Here is a 26,385-nt window from a genome sequence, read left to right on the forward strand (position 1 = left end):
GCTCAAGCTCATCTGGTATTTCTTTTCATTTAAAAAAGCCTGACAAGGTGCCAGCCTTCATATATTGCTAAGTCTGAATTGCCACAAGGACTAAGATTCATTCATCCATTTGTCAAACATCTTGTGAGTGTCTCTCCAGTGCCAAACACTGTGTTGGGCACAGGAGAATCTGGTGACACAAGTGAGAGGGATTCTTTGCTTAGAGTTTAACAGGGTTGGTAGACAATAAACACAAAGCTTAGAGTTTAGCAGCATTGATAGATAATGAACAAATAATGAAATCCACAAGAAAAATATCAGAGAGTCAATGTGCTAGTGAGATAATTATAATCAGGTGACTGTGAGGAAGGTTGAACTTAAGGTCGATCTTAGCTCAGGAGAGAAGCTAACATTTCAACCAAGGCTTGAATGAAGAGACAGAGAATGCTGTGTGAAGGTCTGAAGGAAGAGGGTTCCAGACATGCATAGGAAATGGCACTAGTGCACACCTTTACTTATTTAATTCATTAGTGAATCAAGTGTATTGAGCTCCAGTCAAGGGAGCTCATGAATTGGGTATTTGGGTGTGGCAGTGTAGGCTTCACAAGAACATAGCCTTTGATCTCAGTCTCTTAGCCTCTAATAGATCCTAATACAGTCATCAGCCATTACACTGTCTCTGGAAAATCAATGAAGACATCTATTTTCAAGGATTGAGGCCAAAAAGAACTGAATGTTGTGGCAGAAGCTTTCTGTCTACCTGTACTTTATTGAAACTGTCTTTGAACTGTCGAACGTGGTGTTGGTTTTGTGATAATGGCACTAGGTTACCTGAATGAGGAAAGAACTTGTTCTAGGCTTGGGAAAGCAAGTCATAAAGAACCAAGAGCCAGCAGGAGGAGGAAAGAGGGGAGGGGTTCATGAAAGATGAGCTTAACAAGGATAATAGAACACAGGCCCTTATTCTCCTATGGCTTCCTAATGCACATGTTCATGTCCCATAGAATGAACTTTGGAAATGTTAACAAACTCTTTAAACCCTAGTTTCTTCATCTGTAAAGAGTACCTTCCTCACTGGGTTGTAAGAATTAAATGAGAGACGCAAGCTCCTGCGCCATGGGTCAAAAGACTACAGGATGGAAAGACAGAAGACTGATCTCACCCCTCTGCCTTTATCCCATGGTTGAAGAATTCTCCCTGTTCTCAGGCTTCTGTGGTGTTTCCCACTTCACATCCCTATCTGTTTGAGTTCATATGCCTTTTTGCATAACCCAAGCAGGCAAATATTACATTTTCATTTTTCTTTGTATAAGGATACTTCACTCATTTTCAAAGCAAGCCCATCAAGATGATTAAGAAACATAGTTCTAATGGAATTTGTCCAGAGAATGTAGGGCAGTCGTGGGGATCCTCTGAGTGTGAGGCTCTCATAGGAGTTCTCAAGTTAATCTCATTTGGAACTTGGAACCAAGCAGAAAATTCTTGTTGTTCCAGGGCCCTGTGCCATTTCTAAAGAAAATGATGGATTTCAAATTTTCCCAAGTTAGAATTCATTTCCTCAAATACAAATTCAGTTCTCCCTGTGTATGAGAGAATCTAGGAGAACTAATGTTTTTACATGCTTCTGTTAGTCACTCACATCAGAACTCAAGTAGAAAAGTTTCTTCCCTCAAAGTGCAGCAGAAAAGAAATGAATGTTGCAATTGCTGTATCCCTCACAGAAGGCAGGCAGGAGCCAGGATATCTGTTACAAAATATAGTCATGCTGCCTAGGATCTTGAAGACCTGCAGGCTTCAGTCTGTCTCACCCGTCTCAACCATAAAATGGGGATAAAAATAGGACCCACCCTCACCAGGCCCTTGGGAGGTGATATATTATTAATTAAACTAATAATATAAAACACTGAGAATAATATATACCCAAAAGAAATCACTCCATATGGGTTATCTATTTTTATAACTATTATTATTTCTATCACAAGGACGCTTTGAGACCCCATGTCAAGACAGGATGTAAACAGAGAGGCGACAAAGCAGAATGGTTATGTTCTCAGTCTTCGGACATAAACCTAGGTTAAATTCCAGGCTCCACCAATAACTTGCTCTATGACTTTGGGAATGTTAAAAAAATTCTAAATCCCAATTTCTTCATCTGTGAAGAGCATCTTCTTCATTGGGGGATTATAAGAATTAAATGAGATGATGCATATCATGCACTTAGCACAGTGTTTGGTGATAATTGCTCAATAATTGTTCAATAAAATAATTGTCATTATTCATATTCCTATAGAATCTTCAAGTTCAATGCCAACATGCCTACTCAGTGCCCTGTAAATGCTTGCATTTACAAAGAAATTCTTTGGTCTTTGAGCTTATTTTTAGCAACTCCGAAATGAAATCTGAGGATAAAATTTTTAAATGATTATCAAGGTATCCACTTTCAAATATTTAAATAGGCCGGGCGCGGTGGCTGAAGCCTGTAGTCCCAGCACTTTGGGAGGCCGAGATGGGCGGATCACGAGGTCAGGAGATCGAGACCATCCTGGCTAACACGGTGAAACCCCGTCTCTACTAAAAAATACAAAAAACTAGCCGGGCGTGGTGGCAGGCGCCTGTAGTCCCAGCTACTCGGAGGCTGAGGCAGGAGAATGGCGTAAACCTGGGAGGCGGAGTTTGCAGTGAGCTGAGATCCGGCCACTGCACTCCAGCCTGGGCCACAGAGCGAGACTCTGTCTCAAAAAAAAAAAAAAAAAAAAAAATCAAATATTTAAATAAAACATTCCAGGCATCATCGTTAGCTCCCAGCTGAGGGTACTGGATGGCAAGTCCTTCTGCAACACACCTGATGGTTTGTGATGGAAACTTAAAGGAGAATGAAACGAAATCTCAGATGGTCTCTCTCCAGGCTTTTTCCTTTGTCAATGTCTCTAGGGAAAAGTCTTTAAATCACTTGAGTCTAAAACCCCGTGCCTTTTGTGCATGACTGTGATACACTGCACATTAGGATGGAAATAATGGCAAATATTATCTATTTTTCCAAGACCAATTAATTTTCTAAGAATTCTTAGACTACTAGGCTAATATTGTGCTCAGCAAGAGATTGCTCATAAACGTGTCCAAACTTATTTTATGACATGAATATGCTTCCAAAAGTACAAATGACTTCCTAATAACCATCTTGACAAATTAAAGGGGTTAATTAAAAATATAAACCATTTTGTACCCTTTTCATCTTCTAGCAGTTTTTTTTTTCTGAAATAAATATCTTTTATTTGATTTTTTGTTTTTTTTTTTTTAATTATACTTTAAGTTCTAGGGTACATGTGCATAACGTGCAGGTTTGTTACATATGTATACTTGTGCCATCTAGCAGTTTTTATTGTGAGTAGCGGAGTTTGTGGAGAGACAAGAGGCTTGAGGAATATTCTACGGCAACTGGGCTGTCTGCTTTCAGCTGTTACACACATAGGTCACCCTCATCCTCTCTCAAAAACTGCATAATAGCATACTTGATAGGCAAGAGGGCCACTTGGATCAAACTTGATCATGACAGAAACTAAGACATTGTTGGTAATTATTGATATGTTCTTTAATAGGGGACGGTGTAAAAACCTGGGATTGATTTCTGACAGTAGAATTTTCTTTTGAATTCAATACTCTTTAAAGCAACAGTCTCCAAACTTTTTGGCACCAGGGACTGGTTTGTGGAAGACAATTTTCCCACAAACCAGGGGGTGGGAGGATGCTTTCAGAATGATTCAAGCACATTACATTTATTGTGCACCTTATTGCTATTATTATTCATTGTAATATATAATGTAATGATTATATAATTCACCATAACGTGGAATCAGTGGGTGCCCTGAGCTTGTTTTCCTGCAACTAGAAAGTTGCATCTAGGGCCGGGCGCAGTGGCTCACGCCTGTAATCCCAGCACTTTGGGAAGCTGATATGGGTGGATCACGAGGTCAGGAGACCAAGACCATCCTGGCTAACATGGTGAAACCCTGTCTCTACTAAAAACACACACACAAAAAAAATTAGCTGGGCGTGGTGGCAGGTGCCTGTAGTCCCAGCTACTCAGGAGGCTGAGGCAGGAGAATGGCCTGAACCTGGGAGGCGGAGCTTGCAGTGAGCCAAGATCGCGCCACTGCACTCCAGCCTGGGCGACGGAGCGAAACTCCTTCTCAAAAAAAAAAAAAAAAAAAGAAAGAAAGAAAAGAAAAGAAAAGAAAAGGAAGTTGCATCTAGGGGTGATGGGAAGCAGTGACAGATCACCAGGCATTAGATTCTGATTCTCATAAGGGGCAGCAACCTAGATCCCTTACGTGCGCAATTTACTTAGGATTCCCATTCCTATGAGAATCTAATGCCTCTGCTGATCTGGTAGGAGGTGCAGCTCAGGAGGTAATGCGAGTGATAGGGAGTGGCTGTAAATACAGATGAAGCCTCACTTGCTTGCCCACTGCTCACCTCCTGCTGTGTGGCTGGGCTCCTGGTATCTGGAACTGATCTGTGGCCTGGGGGTTGGGACCCCTGCTGTAAAGCAAGTACTCTAAGTCCTAGTCCACAAGCCCAAGAGAAAATGAATCACACCTTGTGCCAATACAATGCATCTTCAGATGTGTTATCCCCAATATCACTTATCTTGTATTATACAATATTCAATATAGAACCATGTATAAGTAGTTTAACAATTTTATATTGACAACATAAGTTGACAACAAAGATACTAAAGTTTAACTCACATTTTCCTCATCAGAATTTATGAAAAAGAAAAAAGATTTTTAGAAACAACAGTGGGATTTCAGATGGCTGTTGCCAGTTTTCAGGATTTGTAATGGAAAACCAGAGTTTCTTTCCATAAAGCTTACACTTTAAAGTTGGCTAATATAGGATCAAAACATACTTCAAAAGAAAATTCTCCAGCAGTCTACCCTATTATTCACTTTTAATAAAGTCACAGAAATAGAAGAAATCTGTAGACATTTAGAAAACTTGCTGAGTTATAGTTTTGGATTAGACTGTTTTGGTCATAAAGAATTGGTAAACGAAGGAGTCAGCTCCTCACTGAAGCAAAAGCATATTAAAGTCATCCTCTTTATAAGCATAGCCCCAAATAACACTTCAGCTCTCCTTGGCAGTGAGGCAAAAGTTTTTCAAATAAGGAATGGAAATTTCTCTAAGCGTCTAGCAAAGTTATATATCACAGGACTGTATAGAAACATTGCCATTCTGTTAAGAGTAATAGAATGAAGAAGTACCAAAATTCTTGTCTAGAAGGGCAACCAGCTTGCAAAAGCACATTTATTTGTGTACTCTTTCAATTCTTTCACAGTAGGAATAGATGAACTTGAAGTTTAGGAATACTCCTTAAGACTGCCAAAGTATTTTAGGTCAAGCTATAAAATTTCCCTGAAGTTCTCTTCCAAGATTATGCTGAGGACTGAGAGGAGAATCCTTCAAATGGTTCCAAGAGCAAACTCTAATCTGTTATGGAAAAGAAATTAGTAAAAATTACATTTCCCTCTCTCTACTTGATGCCTTACAAAGGCTCACCACTGCCCGGGAGACGCACTAGTTGTAGCTGGGGCCTAGAACTCAGGGAAGGAGTTGTAATGTTGGGACATCATCAACATTGATAATGGGGGCAGAGGTTCCTCACCTTCTGTAGAGAAGCATATGGGTTGCAAGTCTGACTTCCTTGGTGTTGACCTCCGGAAGAACAAAGGCATCATCCAACTCCAAGTGAATTAGGACCACATGAAGTTCAAGCCAGGTGAGTTTGGGTTGATATCCCCACTCTCCCACCTCCAACTGAGTTGCTTTGGGCCCATTACCTAATCTGTCTGTGTCTCACACTTTCTCATCTGTAAAATACTGTTAATGACCACCTTCAAGATTGTTGTGAAAGTTAAAGATGATGAAAGTAAATCTGCTTGGCAGGTACTATTAAATGCTCCCTATGGATCACAGACCCGGGCTTGCATAGGAAGCTATTGCATGACTATCTCATTAAGTTTCACTGCGCACTTCTCACTGGGAACTACTTCGAAATAGAATATATTATACAGTAATATTCGCATAGACCTAAAACATTCTCCTGAAGCTTATAAAAGACATTTTTTTGTGTGTTGTTTTGTTTTTTTAAAGAGACAGGGTCTCGCTAAGTCTACAGGAGTGGTCTTGAACTCCTGACCTTAGAGTGACAGTCCTCCACCTCATCCTCCCAAAGTGCTGGGATTACAGGGATGAGCTACTATGCCTGGCCTTTTTTTGTTTTTTAATGAGTAAGTTCCAGGGCACATCATAATTACCACAGATTCAGCCCAAGCTCCTACCTCCCTTGTATTTACAGTAGAAATAAAATTTCACACATTTGAAGCTGACACTCCAGTGCCCACGAGCCACTCAGTAGAGGGTACTTGGAATTACATGGGAAAAGGAATTCCTAGGCTCTTAGGGTTTCTGAACCATCAAAGTGGAATTTGGATCTAACCCAGAGCTAGCAAAGAAGCCCCCTCTTTTCAATCTTCTTTCTTTGCTGGTCCCTTCCCCTCACCATAGAAACAAGCTCAAGTCCCCCCTTCCTAAAACAAAACAAAACAAAACAAAATGAAAACAAAAATAAAAACTTTCATCTCAAAGTTTCTTTGTAGATATAGTTGAACCCCTTTCTTCTCACATCTAAACTTTTTTTGCTGGGAAGTCTCTACCAACTATTGACATTTCCCATTTGTTCTTCCACCCTACTGCATGGGGCCCCACTGATCACATCCTCCTTTTGAAACTCCTAACTCCTTTGCTTCTATAATCTTTCACTTTCCTAATTCTCCTCGTACATGCCCAGTTCCTTCTGTTTCTTTCATGTCCCCATCTCCTTCCTATACCTAATCCTTAAATGCGAGCTCAAGGCATGTTTCTTAGCCTCCTGCTGTTATTACTTTATTCATTCTCCTTGGGTGATATCATCTCTGCTCATAATTTTAACCACTGCCTTTCTGCTGAAGGTTACCATAGTCCTGCCCAGACTATGCCTGACCTTTAGATTCTTACATCAATGCCCTGCTCGAAATCTCCACTTGGATGTGTCCCAGGCAGCTCAGAACTGATATCTTTTTCTACCCTAAGCATGAAGTTCCTCTTGAAACTCTCCCAACTGTTGGTACCATCAACCAAAGAGCTGCCCAAACTAGAAATTTCAGAGTCACTCTTCCTCTGACTCATTACTCCTATCCATCATTGTCAGTACTCAAGCCCTATCAACTTAATCCCCTTTAAGTTGATAGGGCTTGAGTACTGACAATGATTGCTTGTCATTTAAGTTGCTTTATTTACCCCTTGCCTTTCATGCCTAACACCCCTGCCCTTATTCAGGCCCTCATAATCTCTTCCTTAGATCTATGGGTAGCCTCCTAATTAGCCTCCCCATTGGCAATTCTGTCTCCCTCAAATTGAGGGAGCCTCCTCACAGCTACTGAATGAACAGGCAGGTCCAGCAGTGAAGTAACAAATGTCCAATGATAAAGTCACACAAATGCCTCTTCCAGAAGTACCTTGCCTACACCTTGCATCTCTGTATTACTCTTGCCCAAATGTTGCTCTCTATTCTTCCTGTTGATTCTGAGAGCTAACTGATAACCTTCCAATACCTCCTTCACTCCTTGATCAAATGAAAAGCCTTGACTAGCACACAATTCCTTTTACTTTCTACCACAATTATGGGTTTTTGTTTCCTCTATTGGCCTAGGGCCACCACCAAGGGCAGGGACCATGACTGTGAACCCTATGGACCGTGTACTCATGTACTATGTCCTCCAACTACTAACATAGAACCTGATGGATAGTAGACACTTAGATGCTTGTTCACAGTGTGAATAGTCTGCAGTAGCTTTTTCTGTAAAACATATTATTTATTCATGATGCAATGAAATTATGGTAATGATGCCACTTGTTTTATCATCTTATTCTTAGCCTCAGAATCCCATAAAACACATGCAAATTTCTCACAAAGTAGAGAAAGCAAATATTCTGGAAGATCTCACTGATTTGCAAACCTGATCCTCTGCTTTCTCCATTTGTCATAACCATATATGAGAACTTCTTTCCAGAGCAGACAAATATCCTTATGTGCTTTTAACCATCAAGGTGGGTACTATGGACATCTCACAACTGAGTGCCTCAGAAACACCCACTCTCCATTGCTAGTTCAAAGTCTGGTCATCCTTTGCCAAAAAATACTTTCCAGACCCAGCAGCGCCACTCTCAAGGTTGCATTGTGATTGTTTGTGATGGCAGAGAGTCAAGGGACTTAGGCAGCTCTGATGGGTAAATAATCCAAAAGCTTTTTGTCCATTGGCAAGTTAGGGATGAAACAGGCCATGTACTGGTGAGACAAGCTGTAATACTGCTTTGCTGTTATATTTGGAAATTACAACATAAGCCTTCAAACTCTTTGAAGTCTCATGGTAGGAAGGATTACTAAACACAACCTCTTTTACTACAGGAAAAAAATGTTAAGGGTTTTTATTTTTTTTCTATCAATCTCAACAATGGCTTTAGAGATTGGTTAAATTCAAAGTGTTTGTTGATGCCACACATTGTCAGGCATTGTAAGGAGGATGTAATTCCTGTTCTCAGAGACATAACAGTCTGATGAGGTGACAGGGTGGAGACTCTTATCAGGAGATGCCAATAAGAAGACTTACACAGTGGAAAGTGAAGAGAGCCATGGGAAGCGAGGGTTTTCATCCGGAAAAGTTATGGCATGTTTTGAGAAACAGCTGGACCTTAAAGCATAGGTGGGACCTAAATAGATGAGCATGAGACGGGAGAATAGAAAAAGCAGCATTATACAGGTCAAGAGAACTTTGCAAATAGAACAAGAAGCAAGTGAGTAAAGGGCGTGTTGAATGAACAGCACATTAGAGATTAATGGGAGGTAAGAGGAGAAACATAATTTGGAGCAAACTGTGAAGGGCCCTGAATGCCAAACAAGGCATTTTTTACATTAGCCTGTGGGTAATTGCTAATCATCAAAAGATTCTTAAGATGAGGGCATTTCTTCTTTCTTACATCTGGAGAAGCTGGGGAGTTGAAAGCCATTCCAATACACATTCCTCAACCATGGACACACATCAGAATCACCTGGGGAGTCTGTCAGTGTGTGTTGTTTTTTAACAATGCCAAGTCTGGTCCCATTTATGGACAAAGAAATCAGAATCTCTTGGAGTAAGACCTGGACATAGCTTAAAAAAATTTTTTTTACCTGTTTTAATTTCCAGCCAGGGCTGAGAACCATTGCATAGGTGAAACTATATCTATCTATCTAGATAGGTAAATATACATTAAATAGATAGATATGTAATCAAACACTTCAAGAACCTAGACCTGAATGCATAACTACATTTATATGATTTAGTTAGTTAAGAAAAGCGTAAGAAAAATTGAAGGAGAGTGCTGGGATAGTTGTTAGACATGAAAATCAGGGTTGACCAGCAAGGACACCTAAGACAAGTTTAACTACCTTCTAGCTCCACTTATTGGGATACCCATCACCTCTACTAACATAAATGGATTTCACTCAACTTCTTCAAAACCTAATATTGTTTGATAAGAGACAGAAGTAAGACTGATGCTGGGGTGATCTACCAAAGAGGTTCTGTTATTTTAAGAACCAAAATTTTTAAATGAATATTACACTCCAAGATACAAGTTACCAAAACATGGTAATTATAGGCTAAAAGATTTGAAGATGGCAACAAAAGCATAAAGTCCTCTGACAAAAATTATTTTTTTCCTCCCCACATATTAGCTGACTTCTGCAATTATGGGAAGGGAAACATCCTAAAAATTCCCAGGTGTCTTATTAGGGATCAGGCCAGGATTTGGGTAGCCACTTCCCATTCAGCAACTCTAATTTGAGTAGGGAGGAAACCAGATGGGGTGTTGGTCTTCATAAGGAGGAGGCTGCCCAAATACAGCTTACATCCACAGAAGCCAGTAGAGGCAGGGATTAGCAGGCAGATATTACCACCCCAGGTGGGTTAAATCTCAAGTGGAGGGGTCAGGCAAGGGAACTCAAGAACCCAGACTGATTGATAAGAAGGCCAAGGGTTAGGATTATGTCCAAGAACCTAAGAGAGAGAGATCATAGAAGGCACCAGCGCCATCACTAATGGAGCTGTTTGATGCTGAGGCACTAGCAGGCTGGGATGGGAGAATAATGAAGCAGGAAGCAAAGCATTCTTGGCAACAACCAACAATTTATAGAGAAAAACGTGTCATCTGCTGGGAGAGACTATATACTAAGTGTGAAACTCAGTGTTATTATTTTATATCCACACCTTGTTCAGCCACACGAAAGTGAGATGAGGCTCCAGTGCTTAAAGTAGAGCCAAATGATAAGAAAAATAAGGTTCTTTCTCTGGTTGGAATGAAGAGTAGATGGCACAACTATAAGCAAAAGAAAACTACACTCTCCTTAGCTCCCCAAAAGCTCTTTTGGAAAGCTGTCTGAATTAGAAAAACTAATGTTTCTATATAAAGTTTATGATGTTGATAAAAGACACATCAAGTAAGAGTAAGAATAACATCAGGTTACATGTATAAAGTACTCACTCTGTGTTAAATGTATTAATGTATATAGTCTTCACAACAATGTCATGTGATAGGTACTTTTAATATCTCAATTTTATACCCAAGGAAACTGAGACATAGAGATGATAAATAACTTTCCCAAGACCACAGAGCTTGAAAGGGCAGAGCCTGGATTCTAATCCAAGTTACCCAGCTCCAGAGCTTATATTAACCACGAGGCTTAAGCCGTTCTTCATGATAAGGAACTACCTTTGAAGGGGCAGAATGAACCAGGAGCACACAGGAAAATGCTTAAGGATATGTTCGTGATCTAATACATTCATTCAACAGGTTCTTTCATTCAACAAATATCTATGGAGCACCTGGTATGTGCCAGGCCCCTTTCTAAAGGCTGAAGATCGCAGACAGGTGGGATCCCTATACATCTGAAAGAGTGAATACATGTTACATGGTATGGCATAAAATGTAGCGTTTGTGGCTTTGGTAGGCTCCAAACACTGCATCTTGGAATCTGAGTTCTTCCACATGTCTGAAATATAATTAGCTCTCTGATGAAGAGTTTCCAACACAACAAAGTTTCAGACTTTAGAACGCGAAGTGGAGACACGGATTTTTCCTCCAATGCTGGAGGAAAAAGAACTGGTGGAGAGCCAAGGAGCTGAGGCCCTGTCCAAGGGCTGCCTGACTTGGTCCGTGTATGAGGAGGCTGCACTGGATGACCTCCAAGGCCCAGCTCTAGGATCTGGGTTCCCAGGAAGCAAGGCAGAAGCAAGGCTGCCCTCAGACACAGCACAGCACAGCCATGCTCAACCTGACAGCAGTCACAGCCAGGGCAGCAGCAGGAAACGGCATGTGATACTGCAAGGGTAACTAGGTCACATTTCTGGGGTCTAGCATCTCTCCCAGAGGGTGTTAAGGAACAGCCCCGACTCGTGCAGATTTCCAGCCCCCATACAATGTGAGGATTGTACTTCTGCTTAGAGAGCTCTAAGAACAACCTGCAGACATAACGCAGGACCAAGTAGCCCCACGCAGATGAGCATAACTTGTCGCTGGCCTTATGAACTTTGTGATGTCAGGGTGGGATGCTGAATCAGCCCTCCAAAGTCAGGAAAGGAGCTGTAGTCTGCAGGAGGGAGAAGACTGGCTGTCCTCTCCCAGGAACTTGGGATCCTTGCCAGATTTGTGGCTCCAGCCCCAAGAATCCAGGCAGGATTCATCACTGTTAATAATAACTGGCACATGACTGAGTGCAGAACTGAAACGCAGATGGCCAAGGAGCCGAGAGTGTCCTTAAAAGAGAAGGGACAAGTTTGGGTGAAGGAAGAGGGAATCAGAGAGAGAAACACACATGTATTTACACGTGATTTCGGGACATTCTACCATGCCCCCACACCCCACCTTTGTGATCCCCAACCCTGTAGCCCACCTGCCTGCCTCAAATGCTATCACTCACTCCTGGATACAAAAGCCATCCAACCTTTTTCTATATTAGGCGATTTCTCAAGCCCTGACTCCTACTGTGGAAAAACAATGTAGGTCTTCTCTATAACAAATGCTTTCAATTTCTCTTTTTGTCTCCTCTTCACCTGAGACATTTCTGCAACTACTTTCTTCTTCCAGGTAGCTGAGTGTTCCAAACTCCTAATTAAGGGGCAACACCTAGACTTGGCTTTCCCCTGCCTCAGCTCCTCAAGAGGCTTCCTCACAGAGTTCAGTTAAAGGTGCTAAGCCACGACGTCCAAAAATGAGAATGAAGCCAAAATCCATTCAATGATTCTTCTGAATTGTGCCTGTTTGGATGCAAGGCCAACTGCATGGTCTCTAAGAATCCTCAGGGCAAAGGGCCTCTGCCCCCACAGCTGGCATCAGGAAAATGGAATAAGCAGCCCGGATTTCAGCTGAGGACTACCACTCAAAGGGGTTCCCAGATCCTCTGAGCTGTGAATAAAGATGATTTTTTTTATAGGATAACTGAATGGAGAAAGATTTTCACAGGATAAAATGGATCCCTGGCTGGGCGCAGTGGCTCACACCTGTAATCCCAGTACTTTGGGAGGCTGAGGCAGGTGGATCACCTGAGGTCAGGAATTCAAGACCAGCCTGGCCAACATGGTGAAATGCCATCTCTACTAAAAATACAAAAATTAGCCTGGGATGGTGGCACAAGCCTCCTGAGTAGGTGGGACTACAGGTTCATGCCCCAGCTACTCGAGAGGCTGAGGCAGGAGAATCGCTTGAACCTGAGAGGCGAAGTTTGCAGTGACCCGAGGTCATGCCATTGGACTCCAGCCTGGGCAACAGAGTGAGACTCCTTCTCAAAAAAACAAAACAAAAAACAAACAAAACCAGATCACTTCTTTGCTGGATTCAGTTCAAACTTAAGATTTAGAAGTGAGTTCTAATTTGAGTCTGATAATATCACTTCCCTTGACAAGTTAGGGAAAACTAAAATATTCTACAAAAAGAATAGAGGGAGATCAAGAAAACGGGACAACCATTGGCAAAATGAGAAAGTAGACAAAACCGGGTTTCAGTGCCTGATCCCCTGTAATAGTGCACCTGGCGTTCCCTGGGGGAATCTGCCATTGGGATAAATAACCCAAGCCTGATCAAAACTTGCCTATTCTGTGCCCAGTGGAGATAAAGCATATTTTAAAGTGGCCATGAAATAGAGACACTGGAACTGTAATCAGGGATATCTAGGGACTTAATACTCCAAATCAAAGACGTGAACCTCAGATACTATTTCAGGCAGCAAAGGAGATATTTAGAGACAAGGTGACTTTTCCAACTACCTCCAGATTTGATTCTCCTGTGATGAAATTCTAATTTGCAGATTTGTGTCCCAACTAACCTCCCTTCTCTGGCCTCTTGCATTGTTCTCTCCACTATAAACTAACCTACTGACCATGGACATATAAGAAGTGCATCAGGCACATATGTTTATTGCAGCACTATTTACAACAGCAAAGACTTGGAACCAACCCAAATGCCCATCAATGATAGACTGGATAAAGAAAATGTAGCACATATACACCATGGAATACTATGCAACAATACAAAAGAGTGAGTTTATGTCCTTTGCAGGGACATGGATGAAGCTGGAAGCCATCATTCTCACCAAACTAACACAGGAATAGAAAACCAAATACCTCATGTTCTCACTCATAAGTGGGAGTTGAACAGTGAGAACACATGGACACGGGAGGGGAACTTCACACACCAGGGCCTGTCGGGGGTGGGGGGCAAGGGGAGGGAGAGCATTAGGACAAATGCCCAAAGCATGTGGGGTTAAAACCTAGATGATGGGTTGATAGGTGGAGCAAATCACCATGTCACATATATAGTGGTGTAACAAACCTGCACGTTCTGTGCATGTATCCCATAACTTAAAGAAAAAAAAAAAGTTCATCTGGGCAAAAGTCTCTGAAACCCATTACTTTCTATGGTGGAACCAGTACATGAAGGTGAATGGAACCAGTTTCAAAGGGTTTCTGCAGCAAGAAGTGCATTTGCAGAGAAGTTTGTGAACAGCTTGCCAAATTTCAGCCTGGAAGAATTTTATTATCTTTAATTTACCAACCTAGAAATGGGCTTATAAGGGAAATTCTTAGTGATGTCTTCTTAGCAGGCAACCATAGCAACTGCCACACACCTACCTCACTGCCCTGGAGCCTGGAGTACACCATTACGTCCAAGTTCTGGCCTTTGAAAAACTAAAGCTGGAACAACTGGAGCCTAACCTGCCTGCTCCACCCTGGAGTGCTCAGAGGAGAATAAATTAACTTCCCCCAGCCAACCCAGTAGTCCCAGTCCTGAACTAGAAAGCAGTAGCTGTTAGAAAGAATGCAGAAAGCAAAGCCACAGTGCCTTCATTATACTATTAAACTGTAATCACCTTTTTCTATAAGTGTCTTCCTGTTTTCCCTGAAGAGGGATGGTTTAACTGCCGTGCTGGGGCAGAGGTGCCAACTCAGCAGAGAGACTTCCTGTGGGTCTGGGAGGCAGTTGTGTTAAGCATGCTGTGGCATGCCCACTGACCAGAGGCAGGCTGTGAGGGGGCCCCCATCCTGACAGAGGGCCAGAGGCAGGGGCTCAGAGACTAACTAAGGCTCCTGGCTTAAGGAATGATGTTGATTTCCTTTTCTCAGGACCAGCACTAGGATGAGGCAAGCCAAGTGCTTAGGGAACAAGACTTAAGGAGCTGTTCACTCTCAGGTCCTGCAAGTAGCTCCTTCACCCTAGTGCCAGCCCTACTCAGAGTCAACAACAGCACAGGTTGTGTGTGTGTGTACAGGTACTGTGGAAGTCAGCAGTTCTCAAAGTGTGGTCCCGAGACCAGCATCATCAGGATCACCTGGGAACTTGTTAGGAATCCTCAGTCCCCCTGAATCAGACACTCGGGGAGTGGGGCCCAGCAATCTGTATCTTACAAGCCCACCAGGTGACTCTGATGCAGCTGAGGCCTGAGAAGCCCTGTGCTGGAGAAGAGTGTTCTCCAAAGCCAGTCTCGTGGCATTTCTAAGGCCATCTCCCACAATGCTTCCATACAGCCAGTATAGGGAAAGGGTGAGTGGTGAGATCACAGAGACTTTCCTAAAGCCATCAGCAAGATAGGAATCCCTCGAATAATAAATCAGGAATTGCTTTTTCCCAGCCACCCCTAAGTAAACTGTAGTAGTCAAGACTTGGCAACTGTTGGATAAAGATGGAGATTACTACTGAACCAGTTCCTTCCTGTTTCTTCCTAACTAGACACTCAGAGTTAGCCACTCAGTGACACTGTGATGTGAACTAGCCATTTGAATATTCTATGGCTGAGATTCCTTCCTCTGTAAAATGGGTCCAACATCACCTACCTGTGAGGGTCAGAGAAGCTAATGTACGCAGAACCCTGAGTAAAGGCCTGGGGCAGCGTAAGCTGTGGTGACAGTTCATACATCTAACCAGGGGTTCTGGACTCCATCCTCCCCCAGGCAGCCAGGTGGGAGGATCTGGGACCTGAGGGCAATTGAGTAGGGAAGGAGGTGAGCTGGTTTCATCTAGGGTACTATGTTTTTTAAAGAAGGCTATTTTCCAATTCAAATAGTCTGTGGGCAGCAGGTTTCACTGGTGGTCACAAAAGAGAGAGAGCGAAAGGAAAGGAGAAAGGACACCCAGTGCCGTCTGCTATTGGGTACTGAGAACCACACTTAAAAAAAAAAAAAAAAAAAAAAAAAAAAAAAAAAAAAAAAAAAACCTATATAAAGGCAAGAAGGCACTTCCAAAGACCCCACATTTTAACTTTGTCCTTGGGACCCAAACAGTATAGAGTAGTAAAACAATGCCCACCAGTGAGACAGGGACCCCAGGCATTTGGCAGTGTACATGGTTTCTTTTGTCCAGGGCAGGATTATAAACAGGAGTGTGAGGATGAAATCATGCAGCAAAAACCACTGTCAGGATTAACGCAGACCTGATGTCTTAGCACTGAGGTCCCATCACAGAATTGTGGAACCTTTTCTGCAAAGCTGAAGGAGAGCTAGTCCCATCCAACTTTTCCCAACTCACAGACATGTCTCCTGAGGACCAGAAAGGTTGCTGGCCTGCAGAGGGCACACAGCTGGTGGGGAACAATCATTAGCTGTGCTCCGTTTCTCCCTTCCATTAAGGAGTGCTGGGGTGAGACGCAAATTTTAAGCTTCTACCCATAGGCCAGGTAAACAAAGGGCTGCCTCCCGCCCGCCCCGTGCCTGCTTCGGCCATCCCTTGCAGCACAGCTGAGGGCCTGAAGGAGGATCCATGACTCACACTTCTCTTGCCGCGGGGAATTAACTCCAAGATAACATTACCAATGTGGGGAAAAAAAGCAAGCCATCAAGGAAGAAAGTTCACCTCACGCCCCTCTCCACCGAGCCCCCTTACCTTCCTCATTTAAAATCCACGGCAGAAAGGCCAACACGGAGTCAAAGCTGCAAGTGCTCTCTTCAAAGGCACAGGACCCAGCGGGCAGGTCGAGGGCACCGGCGAGCTGCAGGGCTGCGGGCACAAAGCGAATTTCAGTTCGAGCTCCCCCCAGGAGCGTTTGCACCAACTCGGGGAGCCCCAGGGGGACTACCTGGTGAAAGTGGGGGAAAGACGAGCGGGCGGGGGCAGGAGAGGGATGCAGTACCTGTCCCCTAGCATCCCCGGGCCCCTCCGCTGAGCGACCCCACGCCCACCCCCACCCCACGCTTGGCAAGGGGAGGGAGTTAGCGGCTGCGGAGGATCGGGAGGCGCCCTCGGATGGCCCAGCCCAGCACGATGAGCCGGGCCCCCGGGGGCAGCAGGAGCGGGGGCAAGTAGTCAGAGCGTCTCCGGGGTTGTCCCGGGGTCCAGGCCTTACCTTGCAACGCCAGGAGGACGCCCCTTAACAGCATGGTCGCGTTTCAGGGAGGATGACTAGGAAGAGGTGCAAGTTGCCAGCCCCCTGGGACAGGCTGCTCCTAGTGAAAGGGATCGTGGGAGGCGGGGGCGCCGGGGACCCGGGAAGGGAGAAGTCGAGAGGTAAAGCTTGCGCTCTGAGCTGCACAACTTTGCAGAGCGGCTCCCGGAGCCGAGTGGTTTGCTGGAAGGTGCCCGAATGGAGAGCGCCAGCGCCCCGGCGCTGAGCAGCAGCCTCAGGTCGGACCGCGGCCCAGCTGGTCCTGGGCGACGGTGGGGCTGGACAGGGAGGAGACAACTGCACACTTTGAAAGGCCAGCCGCGACTGGCTGGGAGAGGAGAGGTCGGCCAGCAGTGCCTTCGCTCAGGATTTTAAAGCTTGGGACCAGAGCCCTTGCAGACACTTGGAAGGGGCAGGCCTTCCAGGAGTCCCTCTGCTGGGTTGGGACCCGAGGCGCCCGCCCCGCCCAGCCGCGGTGGGAACTCGCTTATTTCTGGGGACAGCTTCCCTGCATCTGGCATGTCAGTTCCGCAGGGCTGGCCCTAATTTTAACTTCTTCTCCCCAGAATGAAAGAGGGTGGAATTCTCCTAGGACAGCCTGGAGGAAAATTTGGAAACGGTTGGGTGGAATAAGCTTTATATCTAAGGAGTTTCAGCATTTACGGTCCAGCAAAGCTAACCCTGGAATACCACCCCCACTTTTTTGAGCTGGTGGAATGTCTGGCATGCCTGGTGCTCAGCATTCCCTCCGTCCGGTGAAATGGGGGCATTCCTTCTCTCCAAAGAGCCATGATAGATTGATTAGTGGGAGGCTTTAAACTGGGAGGGGGTTGTTGGAGGCAGTTAATTCTGAGGAACCTGTTTGCTTTGGGCACTAAGTGGGTCTCTGACAATATTCTCTTCCTATAAAAAGTTCTTCTTCCTCCCCTCCTCTTCTTCCTCCTCCTCCTTCTTTCTCCCATTTATAATTTTGTGCAGGCAATTTTGTGAGGAGGGCAGTGGTTTTAAAACCCGACTGTATCAGAATCTGCTAAAGGGCCTCACCTTCCGTTTCTGATCCAGTAGCTCTGGAGTGGGTCTGAGAGGCTGCACGTCCCTAATAAGTTTCCAGAGGCTGCTGCTGCTGCAGCTGGTTTGGGACAATACTTTCAGGACCACTGGCCTAACAAACCCCTGTTGAGCCATCATTTCAACCTGCTCCCATGCCTTCCCCTGGCTTCCAGACCATTGGGTTTCCTGTCTTTCACTGGCCGCTTCTTCTCAGCCTCTTTGCTGTTACCTCTGTAACCCCTTAACACGAGAGTGCCTCCAAGTTCCTCCCTATCACTCCTGTTTCTTTCACTATCCAGCCCCTCAATGCTTTCTTCCAGTCTCATAGTTTTAGATACCAATGATAACCTGATAACTCCCACATTTATATGTCTAACCCAGACTGCTCACTAACGCCAGACTCTTCGATCTCATTGCCACCTCAACATTTCCAATTGGATGCTTCAGAGCTATTTCATACTTAACGGGTCCCAACATGAAGGCTGCATATTTCTTCCCAAACCCGTCCTTCCCCTGCGTCTTCCCTATCTGAGTTAAAAGAACTATTTTCTTCCAGTTGCTCAGGAGAGAAAACTTGGAGGCATCTCCAGCTCATCTGTTCCTGTCAGACATTGCCAAGTTCTATCAGTTCAGGATTCGAAACACAGCAGATGCTGACCATGCTCCGCGCCCGTGGTGGTGATGGCTTGGTTGGTCCAAGATACCCTCACCATCAGCCTGGGACACTGAAGGGGCCTCCTGACCATGGTCTCCCTTCATTTTCTACCCTGCTCACCCTACTCTATTCTGAACACACTAGTCAGGGCTATCCTTTTAATACAGAAATTGGGCCATGTCACTCTTTAGCTCAAGGCCCAACAAGTTCCCGAGTCATTTAGTAAAGTCCAAAGTCTTCATGATGACCAACCAGGCCCTATAAGACCTGCTCCACCCTCTTGTTTTCTTTTCTTGCTTTCCTTCTCTTTTTCTTTTTTTGAGACAGAGTCTCACTCTGTCACCAGGCTGGAGTGCAGTGACGCGATCTCCGCTCACCGCTCACTGCAACGTCCATCTCCCAGGTTCAAGCAATTCTCCTGCCTCAGCTTCCCAAGTAGCTGGGATTACAGGTGCGTGCCACCATGCCCAGCTAATTTTTGTATTTTTAGTAGAAACGGGGTTTCACCATGTTGGCCAGGATGGTTTCAATCTCTTGACCTCCACCCGCCTTGGCTTCCCAAAGTGCTGGGATTACAGGTGTGAGCCACTGCACCCAGCCCCACCCTCTTATTTCTCTGACTTCAACCACCCTGCTTATTCCCTCTCTAGCCACACGGACCTCTTGGCTTGTCCTCAAACACAGTCCAGCTATCCTTTCAGAATTTCACACTGGCTGTTCCTTCCGCTCAAAATGCTCTTCCACAAAGAGCCACACAACTCACTGCCTAATGAGGTCTTCACTCAGATGTTACTTTCAGTATCAGAAAATTTAGTAACCTTCTCCCTAATAAGCAAAATATGTCTGGAATCCTTTTTTAAAGGTAGGAACAAATTTTCATGTGTTTTCTGTAAACAATGATTCAAATGGTCTAAAATTTTTTCATTAGTGTGTGCCTCAGGTAGTAGCTAATGAGAACATTTATTGTGTTTGCCATTATAAATGTTTTATGTAGATAATCTCACTTAAGCTTCACAAAATCTCTATAGAATAAATATGTTTATTATACCCATTTAATAGATGGGGAAGCTGAGGTGCAGAGTTCAGTGACTGTGGACAGTAAAGACAACACGCAACCCCAGATCTGCTTCATTCCAAAAGCCTATTTTCTCAACCAGTACAGGAGCCCCTCTCACTTGGGTCTTATATTCTTTTTTTGACTTCTTGATCACAGATGGTGTTAAATATCTGATGCATTTCATCACATTACTTAACTAAAAATTCAAAGACAGTTATACATCCAGTTGAAACCTCAAAACAGTATTTTGAACGAAACAAGTTTTCAGCAACAATCAAACTGGTGCTCCTTTTTCCAGACACTTATGGAGTATTTCAAAGTTTTAGAATTGCCTTCGATTCATGCCGTATGTTCTAAGTCATAGGAAAATACAAAACCTCAAAACCCTAAAGAGATCCCCTCAAAATTTAAAATATGATTTACAACCTTAAGGTGACATTGTGCATTGCCACCTATGGGAACAGAATCACTATACTTAAATACAAACTCAGAGTAAATTTTCTATTTTGCATATAATTGTTTGATCCCAAGAATATACAATCCTTAGACACTGGCACAAGTTAGAAAGTCTGGGAAGCAGACTCTGATTTGGAGTTTAATGTGCAGGGTATTTAATCAGGAGTACCTTGGGATCAGTGTCATGGAAGGGAGGGAGGGAAGCAGGAATGGGTGGAGGGAGAATTAAAGTTGCAATGCAAATCTCACAAAGCTTATATCAACCCCCCAGGGAACTATGGAGTTAAAATGGCCCATCCAACTTGTCTCATGTTAGGCTGAAATGAAAGGGCATTTGTAGTGCTGTTTTCATCTGTCACTGGATGTGGCCTACCTTGGGACAGAAGTGATCTCCAGTGAGGCAGCTCTCTGCACTGGGGAGGATCAGAAGTTGAAGGCGGATGACAATACTCCCAGCCGCTGGGACTAAAAGTCCTTTCTTGAAGGAGGATCTTGACAGCACAACCATGCCTACCACAGACATTTTGCAGAGAAAGGAAATGATACTGTATGTGGTCTAAGTCAGGATGCAGGGGAAAGGACTGAGGACGGAATCCAGGGAATCTAGAAATTACGTCAACCTACTTCCTTTGGTCACTAATCATAGCACCCACATGATACCCACCTGGTTCCCTCTTATTACTTGGGAAAACATGATCAGGCCCCAAGGAACCCAGAACTCTGTTATTCCAAGATTTAGCTTAAGCAACCGATCAAATAACGCATGTCAAGTTCTGGCTTACAGAAAGCACTCAGTACTTAGGTATTGTAATAGGTTGAATGGTGGCTCAAAAGATACATCTGCATCCCAGAACCTGCAAATGTGACTTCATTTGGAAAAAGGGACTATGCAAATTTGATTAAGTTAGGGATCTTGGGATGAAATCATCCTGCATTACCAGGTGGGCCCTAAATCAATGACAAGTGTCCTTATAAGAGACAGAAGAAAAGGCACAGACACATGTAAGAGGTGGTCATGTAAAGATGGAGTCGGAGATTGGAGTGATGCAGCCAGCCCCAAGCCAAGGAATGACAACGAATTCTCCCCTAGAGCCCCAGAAGACTGTACTCTGCAGACACCTTGATTTGGGGCTCTGGCCTCTGAAACTGAGAGAGAAAAGCTTTCTGTTCTTTTAAGCCACCCAGTTTGTGGTAATTTGTTCTGGCAACCGTAGAAAACTAATATAGAATGCAGTAAGTAAACACATGCCAGGCACCTAACATGCATTATCTCATTTAATCCATGCAATATCCCTAAGAGGTGAATATCATTATTGTCCCCATTTTATAGACTAGGAAACAGGACCAGAGGGGGTCAATTAACCTGCTCAAAGTCACACATCCAGCCAGCATGCATCAAGGATTTGATCCCAGATGCCTACCCCTCCTAGTTATCCACTACGTTACCCCTAAATGCTTCCTCCTTACACAGGCCTGTCTCTCCTAATGAGGGCTGCCTACACCACACACAGGCACCATGCCATGCTTTCTCTATGGGTTCCTGCATGATGCTCACCTCTCACAGAGCCTGCCCATCCTCTCTGCTCTTTGCCAATCTGCTCCTGCCTCCCTCCAGGTACCTTTCACCAGGGACTTTGCTCCTTGTTGTACCACTTCTAGCCTGGAGATCACCAAGTTCTTGCTTCTAACTTTCTGGGTCAAGCTGAGGAAGATGAAGCATTGCTGCTCCTCTCTATCCAGGGTCTTCCCACATAGCCAGGTGAGGCATTGGAGGGAGTGAGCAAACCTGTAGGAAGAAAGCAAGAAAGCCAGCGTTTATGGTTGCACCTTTGCCTGCACTACAGAGGTTAGGCCAATTTCAGAGGCTGTCTTTACTGCCCACTTTCCCTTCTGTTTGCTCTCTCTCCTTACTTGTTATTCTCACACAGTGTCATGCCATGATAAGCTCAGCAAATATTTCCTGAGCACCTACTGTGAGCCAGGCACTATGCTAGGGGCTGGAAATCCAGGGGTCAAGAAGACACATCCTCTGCTGCTGAGACAGGAGACTGACCCATGGCACAATAATTTCAATAAAATATGTGGATGAGATAGAATAAAGGCTGCAAATATAAAAAGTTTAGAGGTCAAGGAAGTCACATAAATGAATGGAGTGATCTGGTAACAGGGAAGAAATAGGGAGAGATGGAGACTGTGGTTAACTGGGGTAAGTAAGCCCAACTAAAGGGTATTACAGAAACCATCTCTACCCCATCTGCTCATGTTTCAAAAGAAGCCCAATATTCAGATATGTCTATAACAGCTCCCGAGTTTCAGACGCCAGCAAGAAATTAAAACAATATACTCAAATCCCTGTGGGGTAGAACAAAACCTGTTGGGAGGTTAAATTCAATTATTGAGCTGAAGTTTGCAGCATTATGATAGAACCATGGAGACAGAGAGTAGGGTGCCTCACTGCTCACTCCTCCAGAGGAGGTAGCCAGGCACACAGGAGCAGTCCCATTCTACAGTAGAGAAAATGGAGGCAAAAAAGTCTAGGTGACTTTTAACCAAGGCTGCTGTATGTCTCTAAGTGTCAGGGATGGGATGAGAAGCGTTAATTAGCTCACCTCCTAGTTGGCCAGTATTTGGAAACACGGAAAGGACTTCGTATATTCTAGGTCTTGCACAGATGTAAGGTAATTAATAATACAATTGGTAACATATTTTGTAGTTATTATACCTTGTTGCGTTCTCATTTATCTCATATATGTAATCTGTTTTTCTTCATACCTGGGTCTCCTTTAATCTATGCCAAGCCATTGTCTCTGGATTTTTGTCTTTGTGTGTTTCTGCCTCTCTCTCTCTCTCTCTCTCTCTCTCTCTCTCTCTCTCTCTCTCTCTCTCTCTCTGTCTGATGTACTTTGTATGGGCTCACCTCTATCTCTGTCACTCTACACTCAGTATTTTTAAAAACATCTTTTTTTTTTTTTTTGAGACTGAGTCTCGCTCTGTTGCCCAGGCTGGAGTGCAGTGGCCGGATCTCGGCTCACTGCAAGCTCTGCCTCCCGGGTTTACGCCATTCTCCTGCCTCAGCCTCCCGAGTAGCTGGGACTACAGGCGCCGGCCACCTCGCCAGGCTAGTTTTTTGTATTTTTTAGAAGAGGCGGGGTTTCACTGTGGTAGCCAGGATGGTCTCGATCTCCTGACCTCGTGATCCGCCCGTCTCAGCCTCCCAAAGTGCTGGGATTACAGGCTTGAGCCACCGCGCCCGGCCCAAAACTGAACATTGGCTGTTTTGGAGATGCAGGGGAATGAATAATCTTTGACCTGTTTATTGGAATTACATTAAATGTGTATATTGATTTATAAATATTGATATATTTACCTTGGCCCATTGATATACATTTTTGTGTTTTCCAGTAAACTTTTAAACATATCTTGTGAATTTTACAAACTTTATTCTAATTTTATTCAGAAGAAAAGACCAAATATGCACTCCAACAGTCAGTGGTCTGTGTTGCTTCCATGTCATCTCTCTCTCTGCATACACCCAACAGGCCCCCACTCATTACACACAATCAGGCTAAAACGAGCTGGTAAAATCATTCCAGGCTCTGGGCTTGTCCTGCCAGTGACCTCCATAGTTGTATTCCAGCAGGACATATCTGAAGGCTTTGCCCCGAGGCCAGCGATGGTCCTTGGTTACTGTCCAGCCCTGTTGGCCTCTTACTCCCAAAGAGCAGTCATGTGCCTGCTACGAATTTGAATCATCTCCCATGATGCACCAAGACCCAAGGGGTAGTCAGTCCTTACAAATCTCCTTTTACAACAAAATATATAGCCCACTGTTCAAATTGCCACACTCAAATGACTGAACCCGTAAAGTAGGTACATCTTCTAGAGTGAGCATTTTAAAGGAAATAGTTACTTCAATGGATGCTTTCTCTCTACCATTAATCTTTTCTTCATCAGATTACTCTGGATCCTAGCTGGGAGTCAGACATCCTTCATTACAGCTTGAATACAACCTTCCAATTTTTTTTAATTGAGGTTTTCTGGGCTGACCAGTCACAGTGATAATACTACCACATTTTGTTGAGTGTCTGTAATGTGCCAGGTGGTTCCATGATCAATTCATGGAGGAAGAAACTAGGCTCAGAGACTTGATGTGACTTGCTCAAAAGTACAGGGCTGGGGTGGGAGCCAGCTCCAGCTCCTACCAAAGCCCTTACAACCTTGATGCCATCCACCCAACACGGGAAAGTTTGAGCAGAAATTTGAAATGTCCAGTTCCCAGGTTCCTGGCCTCCTACCTCTACCCACAGGCAGTGCTGAGGCCAGGAAGACCAGGGGCTTGGAGAGGGGCATCAAACAGATTCACCCACAGCCCTCAAAAGGAACAATCCCTCTGATAGCAGTGCCAGTGATCTTGGTCTTCTGGCCTCCAAAACAGTGAGACAGTAACATTTTCTGTTGTTTAAGCCATCTGGTTTGTGGTACTTAGTTACTACGAACTAATATATTTCTATTCATTTCTCAAGACCCAGTTCAAATGGCCCCTCTCCTATGTTGTTGGTGTGTCTGTGCTGCAGCATGTATGATGCTCTGTCCTAGGCTGTGCAGGCTGCTATAACAAAGTGTACACTGGGTGGCTTATCAACAGCCAAAATGTATTTCTCAGTTCTGGTGGCTGGGTGTTGGGTAAGGGCCTGCTTCTTCACAGATAACGATTTCCTCACTGTATCCTCACATGGCAGAAGAGGCAAGGATCTCTCTTGGGCCTCTTCTATAAGGGTGCTAAATCCTATTTATGATGGCTCTGCTCCCAAGACCTAATCACCTCCCAAAGGCCCCCACTTCTAATGCCATTGTTTTGCGGGTGAGGATTCCAGCATATGAATTTGGGGCAGACATAAACATTCATGCCACAGAACGCTGTATGACAATGACTTTGTCTGTGTCTCTGTGTTCTGCGATAGAGGCTGAGTTTCAAGGGTAGAAAGCAGAGCAAGTGTGTTTTATCTTCGTATCTGCTCCTGTGCTATCTCTATACATGGCTAACTGTAGTCACTCAAAAGATGTTTGTTGAAAGAAAGGCTAAGTAAGAGCATATCCTCACTACTCCACACGGCCCAAGAACCAGCCTAAGCTGCAGTCCTATGAGTAGAAGGAAAAGAATTACATTTAAATTACCCAGGGGAATATGTATAAAAATGAAATCACAGATGTGTTCTTGGAGCACAGAGCCAATCTGAAGAGGAGCAACAGACCGAACAGGGAGTAAAAGCAGGCTTGCAGGGGTCAGGGCAGCACATGTGGCAAACCGGAGAAAGGCAGACTCTCAAAAGTCCACTTTCATGAGAGGCAGATGAGGCCACAGAGAGAGAACTTAACCTCTGGAAGGAAGTGCCAGGCCTTGGATGTTGGAGGGAAATAAGACTATGAAACAGCTTGGATCCTGCCACATGAGTCTGTTCCAGCCCAGCTCCATGGTTTCCTATCTGAGTCCAGGAGTAAGGCCAGGCTGTTAGGAAAGCCAGAAAAATCTGTTTCCCTAAATCTCTAAAAAAAACACTGGACCACAAATGGTTCTATGACCTGCATTAATAAGGACTGTGACAGTATTAACAAGAGGTGAGCAGCAGTGCCATGCCCAGCTTTGCTACCAACAACCATGCCTTTGGCATTTCAGGGTTCATTGCAGTGAGAATGGGCAGTATCGTGGCTGTGCCAGAGGTACAGGCTGGTTTGTGTGCACACATGTTCACCCCTAGGACATCCCCCCAGATCCCAGGAGCTAACACTCTGTGTTGTCTATCAGGGTTAAGAGTGAGGCAGAGCACACCGGAATTTGACATATTCTAGCTAACAGTGGCTCCAGAGACTAGGGAGGCCCATGAGCAACTTAGGCTAAACCCAGGTGGTGTGCTTTCTCCTTTATAAGTTTCGTTTGAGTGCTTTGGCATGGAAACAGGAAAAATAAAGCTTTCTGTAGCCAAAAGCATTTCCAAGAACAGCAATGAAACCCCTGCTTAGCTTCTGATTCATAATCTCTGACATTATTCATCTGTTAGAGTGAGGATCCATACACTGTGATTTGATTGACATGAACACGGATGGGGTGATATTCACAATAAAGGCCTCGGCACCGAGAGACAGAACGGACACCAACTGGGAGGATGACAGATAGTGAATGTCAGC

At 44.3% G+C, this 26,385-nt stretch overlaps 1 protein-coding gene across 3 annotated transcripts in view; it reads right to left on the bottom strand.

The window, feature by feature from the left end:
* MAMDC2 (MAM domain containing 2) overlaps nucleotides 1-17,596 on the bottom strand; it is a 183,668-nt gene extending 166,072 nt beyond the window's left edge. Inside the window, exons 1-2 of one of the 3 annotated variants that reach the window (XR_747924.2) lie at nucleotides 16,946-17,502; nucleotides 16,486-16,599 (exon numbers count right to left, since the gene is read on the bottom strand). Coding sequence is in view for 2 of the 3 variants with exons in the window: in XM_010362947.2 (XP_010361249.2) it covers nucleotides 16,486-16,599; nucleotides 16,946-16,979 (148 nt within the window). In the remaining variant the exon portion in view is untranslated. Of the gene's footprint in view, nucleotides 1-16,485; nucleotides 16,600-16,945 lie in introns of all 3 variants that reach the window. The other 2 variants (XM_010362947.2, XM_030919306.1) reach the window with 2 other exon arrangements.
* Between the last annotated feature and the right edge of the window lie 8,789 nt (nucleotides 17,597-26,385).

This window comes from Rhinopithecus roxellana, chromosome 16, assembly GCF_007565055.1.
Source record: "Rhinopithecus roxellana isolate Shanxi Qingling chromosome 16, ASM756505v1, whole genome shotgun sequence".
NCBI lineage: Eukaryota > Metazoa > Chordata > Mammalia > Primates > Cercopithecidae > Rhinopithecus > Rhinopithecus roxellana.